The 13,856-nt window shown below is 41.5% G+C and overlaps 1 long non-coding RNA gene and 1 gene segment (V, D, J or C); both read left to right on the top strand.

Moving 5' to 3' along the window:
* The first annotated feature begins 794 nt into the window (after positions 1 to 794).
* LOC115572747 (uncharacterized) lies at positions 795 to 1,112 on the top strand. The gene is made up of 2 exons (XR_003982148.1): positions 795 to 838; positions 927 to 1,112. It is a non-coding gene; the product is annotated as an uncharacterized LOC115572747 (long non-coding RNA).
* Positions 1,113 to 2,596: 1,484 nt separating this feature from the next.
* On the top strand, positions 2,597 to 3,978 carry LOC115572824 (T cell receptor alpha variable 38-2/delta variable 8-like). The segment is given in 4 exon segments: positions 2,597 to 2,675; positions 2,766 to 2,809; positions 3,367 to 3,589; positions 3,890 to 3,978. Coding segments are annotated over 4 exon segments (405 nt in total).
* The last annotated feature ends 9,878 nt before the right edge of the window (positions 3,979 to 13,856 follow it).

Consider the following 13,856-nt stretch of genomic DNA (forward strand, 5'->3'; position numbering starts at 1 on the left):
CTATTCTATTCTATTCTATCCAGTGACAGGCTGCAGAGTTGAGATGCTTGGAGCCAAAAAGTCTTCAAAAGTCAAAGTTAAATAGATACAAAAATAAGTAGGGTTACTAAATGAATGATGATTCATCAAGCAAGCATTTGCTTCTGGCTTTTAGGAATCTTTGCAGTCATTTTTCTCAGTTCAGAGTTCATTCTGGAGCTTTGACTTGTTCTCAGTTAAAAGTGAAAAACAGAAGCCCACATCCCTAAATGCTGGTTAGCAGTATGTCCAAGTAGGAGGGCTTCAACACAGAGAGCCCAAAAAGTGTGATGAGCAACAGCCAACGGTCAGGACAAGAGGACGAGCTGAAAAGAGAAAAGTGACTGTAAGACGGCGTTTGTTCTAAAGTGTTACATTCTAGGGCTGTATCAAGTCATAAGTAAATCATACTGGTTAACATCAAATACACTCATGCTGTGCTGACAATTCATTATATCACTGTGTTAAAAGTTATTACCAGAACTCATCAGACAGCAGAGTGGAATCCTGTTAATTAACAACACAGGCACAAAGAGACTTTTGATTAAACCATCAAAATGTTGATGAAAGAATTTAGTTTCTTCGTATACTCCCGTGTTCAGTCCGCTACAGTCATCATGAAGAACATTTGAGCTGAACAGATGAAATGTAAATGAGATGTAAATGTAGAGAGTTCCTCAACAGATGATACAGATGAAGGACCAATGATGTGAAGGCCCAGATCCATCAGAGTATCAATGTTCTTCCTCTCTCTCCTCCCCTCTCACTGCAGACATGAAACACTGGCTGAGAAACATCCTGATTCTGACTCTCTGGCTAGGTAACTCTTTAAACCTACTGATTGTTCTCCTTTAATCAATCATCTTTATTGATTCATCTCTTCCTCTGCATGTTCTCTTCTTCCTCAGAGTGTAAAGGAGCAGACAGAGTGATCCAGCCAACAGGAGATGTCATTGCTGCTGAAGGAGACACAATTACACTGGACTGCTATTTTGAGACCAGTGACACAAATTATTATCTCTTCTGGTACAAACAGGATGGAAACAACAGCCCCAAATTCATACTGAGCCGCTCTAAGTATAGTACAGGGAACAGAGAGAAGGAACAAGAGGAGAAATTTTCATCAAAAGTGAATTCTACCTCAAACTCAGTTCCTCTGAAGATCCAGAAGCTTCAGCTGTCTGACTCTGCTGTGTACTACTGTGCTCTGCAGCCCACAGTGACAGGAAACACCAAAACTCTGTACAAAAACCTTTGGAGCAAAGACAACACAATACTCCACAACATCCACTAGAGGGAGTCACACACCATGAACCCATTACAGTCTGAGCCAGTGTCACTGGACTGATGACAAATACAACAAAACATCAACCAATAAAGATTCCACACAGAGCTGCTGTGACAACAGACAGAAATGGATTGGTTGAGTTGAAGTGAATAAATAATGTGATTGAAGGACAATCTGTCAAACTCACATGTCGATATCAGACAAGTGATGATGATGTTCTCCTTTACTGGTACAGACATCATTCTGACCTTCAAGCCCCTCAGTTTATACTCAGGAAAGGAGAGGGATCATATAGTCATCTGGACTATATTCCTGATAATCGATATCAGTCTCAAACATCAGATACATCAACTACACTGACCATCAGAGAGCTAACCCTGGCAGACACAGCTCTCTACTACTGTGCTCTAGAAACACAGTGATACAAAGTGTAGAAGAGGCTGTACAAAAACCTGAACACAGATATCTGACTACTCTTCAAAGAGGAGGGAAGTGGTATTCAAACCACAGCTTCATATCAGATGGATTCTGCTAATTCCTGTTTTATCACAGTCACTGTGGTTACAGCTGCTAATGAAACACTGTGGGAGGATTCACATGAGCAGCAAATCCACATCAATGACAAACCAACTGGATGAAGCTTCAAACTCAACACACCATGAAAACAAAGACAATGACACTGAATCACTCAATAAATCCTCTTTGTGGCCTGTGGTTCATCAGGACACAATCTGCTGCTTCCATTGTTCAAAGTGTTGAGATACACTCTGAACAAACTAATTAAACTCTGAATTGTTTGTTAATTAACATTTTAATCGAATCAACAGTAAATATTCACCTTTTGATATTTGACCTCTCATGGCTGCAGAGCATAATAGCAAAATATATGAACCTATCAATTTATGTTGAAGGAAAAACCTTCTGAAAAGGACATAAAAAGTCAAATGTTGTTCAAATATTCATCCTCAGTCTGCTTGTAATCTCTCTGATGATAAATATTAAAGGGCCGTAGCAGCTTCACAACAGTTATCTTTTATTTATCAGTGAACAAAGTGAATCTGCAGTCTGCAGTTGTTGAACAGAACATATGTCCTCTGATGAGGACACAGAAGACAAGTTGTACTCTGACAGCAGAGTGGCAGTAACATGTGTAGAGTGTAAAGTTGTCAGTAGGGAGTAACACAGGGCTGTGAATGAGCCCTGTCACTGTGATCAGGCTCCTCCTTCTAATCCACCAACTGAGTGTTGATGAAGACTGAACACAGAGATCACAACCTTCTTTACACTTGCTGTAGCTCACACTTACTCAACACTGCACATATGATGCAGCCTCTGTTCATCTCAGTGCTGCTGGCTGTTATGTGTCTCGGTATGAACACAACTCTGTTTCTGTGATATGGATCCAACACTGACATGATTCTTTAACAGCACACTGATACTGTTTGTTGCTGTTTTACAGAATGCAGAGCACAACAAGACAACGTGCTGCAGCCAGAAGGAGATGTATCAGTTTTTAATCTCCAGTGTTTCCTCAGGGGGGCCTGCCAGATTGGGAGTTGTCTCTGGTCTGGCCGCGGGGGGTGCTGTCCCGTGGTCGGTTCCAGCCTGGGCGACTAGAGGGCTCTGCACTTTGGTGCGGGGCCTCCTGTCTGCCCGGGTTGGGGTGGTCTCTGTGGTGGGGCTCCCTGCGACCTTGGACTGGGATCTCTCCCAGTGTGGTTGGCCCCCCAAAGGTAGCTTCCTAAAGCTTCCTCTGTGCCTCAGATCTCGCTGCCCAGCCATGTCTCTGTAGTGACAGCTAGCGTTTGTGTAGGTGTGAGTGTGTGTGTCTGTGTGTCTGCGTGGCTGTGTGTGTAGGTGTGAGTGTGTGTATGAGTGTGTATATATTTGTGTGTGTCTCTGTGCATGACTATGGGGGTGGGAGGGTTGGGTTCTTTTAAGCTTCTTCTCCTGATTTTATTTGCTGTTTCTCTTTTTCTGCTGTAAGGCACTTTGTGATACTTTCTGTATGAAAAGCGCCATATAAATAAAGGTTGATTTGATTTTTGATTTGATTTGATGTGACTGCTGCTGAAGGAGAGGCAGTAACACTTGACTGTCAATATAACAGCAGTTCATCAGATTATTATCTCTTCTGGTACAAACTGGATGGAGACAACAGCCCCAAATTCATACTGAGCCGCTTCAAGTTTGGTACGGGGAACACAGAGGACGAATATAAGGAGAGATTTTCATCCACACTGAATCCCACCTTAAGATCAGTTCCTCTGAAGATCCAGAAGCTTCAGCTGTCTGACTCTGCTGTGTACTACTGTGCTCTGCAGCCCACAGTGACAGGAAACACCAAAACTCTGTACAAAAACCTTTGGAGCAAAGACAACACAATACTCCACAACATCCACTAGAGGGAGTCACACACTGTTAAACTTCAGCAGGATGTGATGATACAGTCTGGAGTGTTTTCAAACCATGAGACACAGTTGTGATGAAGACCTTCACAAATGAAGATAGTTTGACATACAAGTCTCTAGGGCTGGGTATTGTTAAGAACCTAACGATTCGATTCGATTTCTGCCTCCGCAGCTCCAACGGTGTTTTCGCGGCGCATCACCCTCCGACCCCCAAGCGAGGTTGCGGGCGAGGCGCTTCAAGCTGCTGGAGGCGGGGACTGAGAGGTCCTGTGAGGGACAGCGGGTGGTCGGTGGCCGCTGCTTGCCGGAATCGATTCAGAGGATTTTATGAATCGATATTGAATTGAGAAAAAATATATTGCAATGCATTGATGAATCGATATTTTTACCCACCCCTACAAGTCTCCTCCTACTGACTGCAGAGGAGCTTCATGACAGAGAACTGTTTGTTTCCAGCTGTTTGTTATATGTAAGGTGACTCTCTGAACAAAGGTCACATCACTGGAGCAATTTTTTTAGTGATTTTCCTGAAGATTTTGACACAGTGAACCATCAAATCCTGCTTAACAAACTTCACTCTATTAAACTGTCTTCATTTGTGATTGAAATGCTTTCTTCCTATCTGAGAAACAGGTCGCAAGTTGTCAAAATTGATCGAGCATCATCCCAACCTTTAGTCTGTGATATGGGTGTTCCACAAGGCAGCATTCTTGGACCATTACTTTTTATTTTAAACATCAACGATCTCCCTCAAGTATGCAAATATTCAAAATGTTTACTGTCTGCTGATGATACTGTGATTTTTCTCTCTGACTGAAATCCAAATGTCATAAATTCCAAATTATCGTCTGATCTTCAGGTCTCACATGACTGGTTGAAAAAGAAGCATTAGACCACCAATGTGAAGAGAACTGGATGAATGTACTTTCACTCTGCCAGAAAATGTATTTACTTCACTGATCCTATCACCTTTGCAAGCCAAGATCTTGTCATCACAAAGTCCTACAAATATCTTGGTGTGCTACTTTTTTCACATCTTACATACTGTGAGCACATTTCTAAACTAACCAATAAGTTGATGCAGAAACTTTATGTGTATAATAAGATTAGATTATATCTCTGTTTCTGAAATGTAGCTACACGCAACTGTGTTTTTTAACAATTTCCTACTGCCTTCCAATCTGGTCACTTACCACTAAGGAGGTTACTGAACCAATAGTCCGTCTGTATTATTGAGTTCATATGATCCACAGTAACCTCCCAAAGTGGTTTCACCATTGGACTGAACTCACACGCTCCAACGCCTTGACTTTTCAGGATTATATACACAGCCACGCTATTACATCTTATTTTCAGATTCAAAACAACACTTCATCAACACTTGCTGCACTTCTCCTGACACATGATATGAGATAAGTTTGCCTCACTAGGTCAATCTCACAGGCACTCATTCCAGTCCCTGCATACAATAACAACTATTGTCAGAAATCCTTATTTCATACATCCACCACAGTTATGAAATGACATTCCCCATCACATCAGAACTTTCACATGTTTCAAAAAGACACACAAACTACACCTTCTCAACAATGAGGTATCTGGACTGCAACACATTCGGGGCCTTTAATTTAACTCAGTTGAAATTTAACCTGTTCCTCCTTGTGTGAGTTAAGGAATGTAGACAATACGTGGGTCACAGCTCCAAGGGACCTTGGAGGCAGCATTCAGCTGTGTGTGGGTCAAAGGTGAGCAGGAGAGAAGGCCACTACTAAAACAGAGTCTGACTCCTATATCAGATGGAGGAAGATATCTAAACGTGTACATCTCCAGAAAAGGATAGAGAGATCATTTAGGTAATTTTGGAGTACAAGACCCAAGGAGGGACAGTAACAGATTAGCCATTTATGGGAGATGAGCACCTCCTTCTCATGTTGATTGGATAGATGGACCCTCAACCCACCACAGTGACCGATTAGGAGTAGGCACTGGTCGCTCGTCCTCCTAATGATTTAAACATTACTGCCCCTTGATGCATTTTTACATTTTGCAGCAGGTGAGACAAACTGTCACACTCACACACTGTAGAAGGATGTGGGTCTGTCACACATGTTGCTGTGAAACTGGGCTGAATAATTGTGTTTACAGACCCTGAAAAGATTATCCATACTTAAAATCCTCACAGCAACAGGTCTGTGACTACTATCAGAACGAAATCACCAACAAATAAAACCATCAGCTAAAAGCTGTTACAAACTGCTGCCTTCAGTCTGTTAACCAGGAGGAAGAAGAAGAGGTGAAAATACAGATCTAAGCGGAGACGGAGAGATTCAGGGAGGAGCTGAGCTGTTACTGAACTATAGAAGAGAGAGGAACTTCCATATTCAGCAGAGTTCAATACACAAACCAGAAACATTACCTTTATTCAACATGCTGTCACTGGACTATAATGGGCTGTCTCTGATGTTTCTCACTATTATTACAGGTATGTTACATCATGCTTTCATTATTGTTTTAGTTAAATTCACATGTTTTCTGACGGCAGTTTATTTCTTTTGAGTTTTTTTTCAGAGCATAAAACAGATGTATCTTCCTTTAGGTGTCAGCTGTGAAGAACTCAGTCCAGCCAAGAATGAAGAGTCCAGTTTAGAAGACAGCACTGTTACTCTGTCCTACACATACTCCAAACAAGCTGATGGCACTGATGAGTTCTACTGGTAGCGACAATATCCAGGAAAACCACCAGAGTTCCTCATCTTTCACTTGGGAACACAGAATGACACAAACAATAGACTGTCTGCTGAAGTGAGTGATGATAAAACCAAAATGCATCTGCAGATCTCCTCTGCTGCAGTGACAGACTCTGCTGTGTTCTACTGTGCTGTGAAGCCCACAGTGACAGGAAACACCAAAACTCTGTACAAAAACTTTTGGAGCAAAGACAACACAATACTCCGCAACATCCACTAGAGGGAGTCACACACTGTTAAACTGGTTTAAATCCTGGTTTGATTGTGTGAAACAACACCAGAATGAATCAAACAATGAATGAACAATATCACAATCGATTCAAAAACCCAAAAAGGGGAATACAATACTCTGGTCAATAGAAGCAAAAATCATCTAGGAATAAATATTTTGGATGTCAATGTTATATCACCAAATCCTGGTTAGATGTCTGTTGAACATTTGTTTTCACAGAAAATATTAAATGTGATGTTTTCCCACAGTTTAGAAGGAAAACTTAAAAATATCTTCTCTGTACCATTCTTATCATATATGAGACGTTATTAAGCAGTCGTTAGAAGTGACACCACCTCCATTGAATAAGTCACTGTCATCTCTGGGCTGTCTTCATCAAAGGTGTCGGCGTGTAGTTTGATGATAAAAGAATTCTGTGGAGGCAAGGCTGGGTGGAGTGCTTGAGCAATCTTTATCGAAACAGATCTCAAGCCTGCGTCCAAGCCAGAGGTGGCCGCTTTCTGGTATTGTCAAATCTATGGGAAAGCAATGTCAAAATGCTTCGCCCTCTGCTCTATCACAAATCCTATCAAATCATCAATCTTAGGGAATCTACCAATTACCACCTCACCTTCTCTACTCATGCAGGCCTATTTAAAGTCCCTTTTGCTGTACCTGCCCACTTCTTCCAGTTGCTGGGTTGAGGGTCCATCTGTCCAATGGACTAGAAAAGGAGTTGGTCTATCTCCCTGCTCATCTTCCATAAATGACTAAATATGTTACTGTTACTCCTTAGGTCTTGTATCCCATAGCTACCATAAATGATCTCTCTATCCTTCTCTAGAAATGTACAAGATTAGAAATCTCAATCAATCTAACATGATGGTCAAACTCTGTTTTATTCCTCTATAGTGGCCTTGTCTTCTGTTAACCTTTGACACACACAGCTGAATACTGAATCCAGGGACCCTCGGAGCTGTTAGCCCCACACTGTCTACATTCCTTAACTCACACAACATGGAAGAACAGGTTAAATTTAAACTGAGCTGAATTAAAGACCAGAATGTGTTGCAGTCCAGATACCTCATCATGAAGTGATGGATGAGCTGATGATGAGGTGAACTTGTAGGTTCAGTGAATCAGCTGGTCTCACTTTTTCAGGATGATGAGTCCAGGCTCAGACAAGGTCTATCTGAGTCCACAGAGGAGACACACAGTGTTCTCTGGTCTTGTTGTCTTCAGTGACAGGCTGCAGAGTTGAGATGCATCGAGCCAAAAAGTTTTCAAAAGTTAACTAGATTGAATAAAAGAGGATATATAATCCTCTAAATTTACACAACACAGACACAAAGAACCTTTTGATTAAACCATCAAAATGTTGATGAAAGAATTCAGTTTCTTTGTGTATTCCTGTGTTCGGTCCGCTACAATCATCGTGAAGAACATTTGAGCTGAACAGATGAAATGTAAATGAGATGTAAATGTAGAGAGTTCCTCAACAGATGATACAGATGAAGGACCAATGATGTGAAGGCCCAGATCCATCAGAGTATCAATGTTCTTCCTCTTTCTCCTCCCCTCTCACTGCAGACATGAAACACTGGCTGAGAAACATCCTGATTCTGACTCTCTGGCTAGGTAACTCTTTAAACCTACTGATTGTTCTCCTTTCATCAATCATCTTTATTGATTCATCTCTTCCTCTGCATGTTCTCTTCTTCCTCAGAGTGTAAAGGAGCAGACAGAGTGATCCAGCCAACAGAAGATGTCATTGCTGCTGAAGGAGACACAGTTACACTGAACTGCAAATTTGAGACCAGTAACCCAAGTTATTATCTCTTCTGGTACAAACAGGATGGAAACAACAGCCCTAAATTCATACTGAGCCGCATTCAACGGGATGACGGGAACTCACCAGATGAGTTCAAGGAAAGATTTTCATCCACACTGGATTCTACCTCAAAATCAGTTCCTCTGAAGATCCAGAAGCTTCAGCTGTCTGACTCTGCTGTGTACTACTGTGCTCTGCAGCCCACAGTGACAGGAAACACCAAAACTCTGTACAAAAACCTTTGGAGCAAAGACAACACAATACTCCACAATATCCACTAGAGGGAGTCACACACCATGAACCCATTACAGTCTGAGCCAGTGTCACTGGACTGATGACAAATACAACAAAACATCAACCAATAAAGATTCCACACAGAGCTGCTGTGACAGCAAACAGAAATGGATTGGTTGAGTTGAAGTGAATAAATAATGTGAAGAGCTGATTGGCCCCGCCCATTTAGCCTCAACTCAACCAATGACATCATTCCTTCCTCACTGTGCTGCAGTGGAAGAACACTGCTCATCTGCTGTCTGTCTGGCTTTAATAAATCCAAAGACATGTTGCTTTACTTCTTTTTACTCTTCTGTCACTTTACAGGTGAGTTTTGGAACACAACAGGAATTTAAGTGTTGTTGAACCTGCTGCATTAACCACATATACACAACCTGGATTTCATCACTTTTCTCATGTCTTTGCTCTGACAGAGTCAATGCTCCTCATGTTTTCATCAGATTGACAAAATGGATGTTGATTGAATGATATTGTTTGTATGTGACTGTGAAGGAGCACAGAGTAACACTGTACACTTGATATTTTCCACTGTCTTCTCCTCTCAGCCTCATGAACAATGTTAGTCTAATGGCTTCATTTTCTACACTTTTTCCAGGACTAATAGCTGGAGACAGCATCTCTCCTGTAGAAGATGAAGTCAGTGGAACAGAAGGACAATCTGTCAAACTCACATGTCGATATCAGACAAGTGATGATGATGTTCTCCTTTACTGGTACAGACATCATTCTGACCTTCAAGCTCCTCAGTTTATACTCAAGAAAGGAGAGGGATCATGGAGTCATCTGGACTATATTCCTGATAATCGATATCAGTCTCAAACATCAGATAGATCAACCTCACTGACCATCAGAGAGCTAACCCTGGCAGACACAGCTCTCTACTACTGTGCTCTAGAAACACAGTGATACAAAGTGTAGAAGAGGCTGTACAAAAACCTGAACACAGATATCTGACTACTCTTCAAAGAGGAGGGAAGTGGTATTCAAACCACAGCTTCATATCAGATGGATTCTGCTAATTCCTGTTTTATCACAGTCACTGTGGTTACAGCTGCTCATGAAACACTGTGGGAGGATTCACATGAGCAGCAAATCCACATCAATGACAAACCAACTGGATGAAGCTTCAAACTCAACACACCATGAAAACAAAGACAATGACACTGACTCACTCAATAAATCCTCTTTGTGGCCTGTGGTTCATCAGGACACAATCTGCTGCTTCCATTGTTCAAAGTGTTGAGATACACTCTGAACAAACTAATTAAACTCTGAATTTTTTGTTCTTTAACGTGTTAATCAAAATCATCAGAAAGTATTCACTGTATTTGCATTGCTACAGAGCACCAAAATATATGAAAATGTCAATTAAGATTATCAGTAAAGTTGTCAGTTGGGAGTAACACAGGGCTGTGAATGAGCCCTGTCACTGTGATCAGGCTCCTCCTTCTAATCCACCAACTGAGTGTTGATGAAGACTGAACACAGAGATCACAGCCTTCTTTACACTTGCTGTAGCTCACACTTACTCAACACTGCACATATGATGCAGCCTCTGTTCATCTCAGTACTGCTGGCTGTTATGTGTCTCGGTATGAACACAACTCTGTTTGTGTGATATGGATCCAACACTGACATGATTCTTTAACAGCACACTGATACTGTTTGTTGCTGTTTTACAGAATGCAGAGCACAACAAGACAACGTGCTGCAGCCAGAAGGAGATGTGACTGCTGCTGAAGGAGAGGCAGTAACACTTGACTGTCAATATAACAGCAGTTCAACAGATTATTATCTCTTCTGGTACAAACAGGATGGAGACAACAGCCCCAAATTCATTCTGATCCGCTTTAAGGTTGGTACGGGGAACACAGAGGACGAATATAAGGAGAGATTTTCCTCCACACTGAATCCCACCTTAAGATCAGTTCCTCTGGAGATCCAGAAGCTTCAGCTGTCCGACTCTGCTGTGTACTACTGTGCTCTGCAGCCCACAGTGACAGGAAACACCAAAACTCTGTACAAAAACCTTTGGAGCAAAGACAACACAATACTCCACAACATCCACTAGAGGGAGTCACACACTGTTAAACTGCAGCAGGATGTGATGATACAGTCTGGAGTGTTTCCACTCATGAGACACAGTTGTGATGAAGAGCTTCACACATGAAGATGTGTTTAGGATATGAGTCTCCTACTGACTGCAGAGGAGCTTCATTACAGAACTATTTGATTCCAGCTGCTTTATTATATGTAAGGTTCTACTATTTCGGACCTTCATACAATCAGTTGAACTGAGAACTGAGAAACTTTGAGGTCCTCCTCTTGTTCTGTCAACCAGCTGAAATGAAATCTTCATCAGCTGATTGTTGATGTTCAGCGTACCCCTCATCATCTGAGTATAAAATATGACAATAAGCTGCTATTTCATTATATCTGACTGAAGTTGTACAGTGCTTGAATAATACACCCTGGTATCACACCAAGCTGTCTAACAAACACAACAGTCCACAGTGTCACTCTCATGTTGGACCTCACCTACCAGTGAAAACAACACAGTCTCTTTCTCTGGTCGAGTTACCACTGACAAACATGTCATGTCTACCAAAATAAAGGCACCAAAAAGACTTGCTTGGACAAAGGAGGAAAACCTGGTTTCATTATAACTCAGTAACTACACTACCTGCTGGAATCCTGGTTAAATCCTGTTTGAAAGTCTGAAAGTCCTCTGAATGAACCACCAAACCAACCCTGATCTTCTCCTCATGTGGATGTTCTGGTTCTTTACTGGTGGTTCGACCTCCTAATGACTTCAACATTAGATGATTTGTGGGTCTGTCACACGTGTTGCTGTGAAACTGGGCTGAATAATGCTGTCTCTACTTCAGGGCCCGTATTCACAAAGACTTTTATCTTAACGTTAGGAGTACTCCTAAATCGGACTAAAAGTTTTTATGTAGGAGTCGTTTCTTAAAAGTAATTCACAAAGCCGCTGAGACCTACTTTTAGTTGTGAAAACAGTGAACTCCTAAACTAGAAGTAACTCTCTGTTGCTATGGATGATGTCATTTTATAAGGACGCACTTAGAAGCGGTGACAACGGTGATTGGTTGTTGAGTGACAGGGCAGCCCATTAAAAAAAGTCATTTAGGCTACGCAATGCATGAAGGGAAAATAAGGAAATTGCCTACGAGCCCATGACAAAGCCTATGAAAAGATATTGGATAAAGAAATGTATTTATGAGGAGAATGAAGTGCCCCCCCCCAAACAAAAACGCTTCGGACAAAAATGACAAATTAGAAGATTGCGATGAAAAACGTGAATTGCCAATAAAAGCGGCATTTGCTCGAAAAGCTGCGTCAAACCACTCTCCATTAAAATTCGGGAATCGTGTGTTGATCCGAGCCATTTCGCAACAATGTCCAGTATATTGTAACAAGCGTCAAAGACAATTTGTGTATTGATGGAATGCAACTTTTTCCGATTGACAAAAGCCCTATTCGCACGGGACTAGTATAACCTGGGGACCTCCAGTAATCTGTAATAATTGCGGAGGTCGTCTGTGATCTTAATCCCATGCGAATGTCCGCAATTTAAAAATTCCACCGCAAATTACCTACCATATTTCACCAAACACAGAGGTCATTTGATAATATTAGTCCCGTGCAAATCGGCATCTCTGTGATTTGGGGTTGTTTTTTGTTTTTCTTAAGGTTTTTTGTGTTTTCCACACCTTTTTTCTGCCTTTTTCCCGGTCGAGAATTATGGAGGCTGCGTTGGGAATTATGAATGAAAGTTTTGACAGCATTTTGGGTGCAATTTCAGGAGGCTCATCAGAAGAGCGAAATCTCGAAAGATGATTAGATGGATTACATACATGGCAGCATGCGGTAAGGAACATTTTTCCATCTTTCAACAGGCTCACCAGTTATTATATTAAAAATATCCATATCTAACTGTTGTGCTGCTCCAGCGATTGGATTGGATTGTTTCAGTTGATTGGGGACGTTATTGCGTCCCTCACCAACTCAACCACAACTTCAGTCCCTTCGCGGTCCATCCAACATCGTTTTAATAATTCCCTGTCATTTAGCGTCTTCAAAACATTCGGCTGTTACCAGGTCTTAGCGAGTCAGGAGTCCTCTGGACTACTTCTAAGGTCTCCCAGACTTAGCTGCTACTTTTAGGCTTAAAATGTTTAGTGAATAACTCTTATTTTCAAAAATTAGGACTCCTAAAGTTACGACTGACACGCCCATTATTTTTAGGAGTTGCTCCTAAATTCGCCTGTTAGGAGCTACTTTTAGCCTTAAGATTCTTTGTGAATACGAGCCCAGGACTATAAAATCAGTCCATTGTTTTGTTTACAGACCATGAAAAGATGATCTACCCTTAAAATCCTCACAGCTACAGGTCTGTAACTCTCATTTCAAAGAAATCACCAACAAGTAAAACTATCAGCTCCAGCTGATACAAACTGCTGCCTTCAGTCTGTTAACCAGGAGGAAGAAGAAGAGGTGAAAATACAGATCTAAGAGGAGACGGAGAGATTCAGGGAGGAGCTGAGCTGTTACTGAACTATAGAAGAGAGAGGAACTTCCATATTCAGCAGAGTTCAATACACAAACCAGAAACATTACCTTTATTCAACATGCTGTCACTGGACTATTATGGGCTGTCTCTGATGTTTCTCTCTATTATAACAGGTAGGTGGCATTTTGCAGCATGTAAAATGTTTGAATTCTTGACAGTATAAAACAGGTTTCTCTTCCTTTAGGTGTCAGCTGTGAAGAACTCAGTCCAGTCAAGAATGAAGAGTCCAGTTTAGAAGACAGCACTGTTACTCTGTCCTACACATACTCCAAACAAGCAACTGCTGGAGATTATTTCTTCTGGTATCGACAACATCCAGGAAAACCACCAGAGTTCCTTATTTCTCACTTAGAAACAGGAGAAATATTAAAAAATCAAGACAATAGACTGTCTGCTGAAGTGAGTGGTGATAAAACCAAACTGCATCTGCAGATCTCCTCTGCTGCAGTGACAGACTCTGCT

The sequence above is a fragment of the Sparus aurata genome, chromosome 21, assembly GCF_900880675.1.
Source record: "Sparus aurata chromosome 21, fSpaAur1.1, whole genome shotgun sequence".
NCBI lineage: Eukaryota > Metazoa > Chordata > Actinopteri > Spariformes > Sparidae > Sparus > Sparus aurata.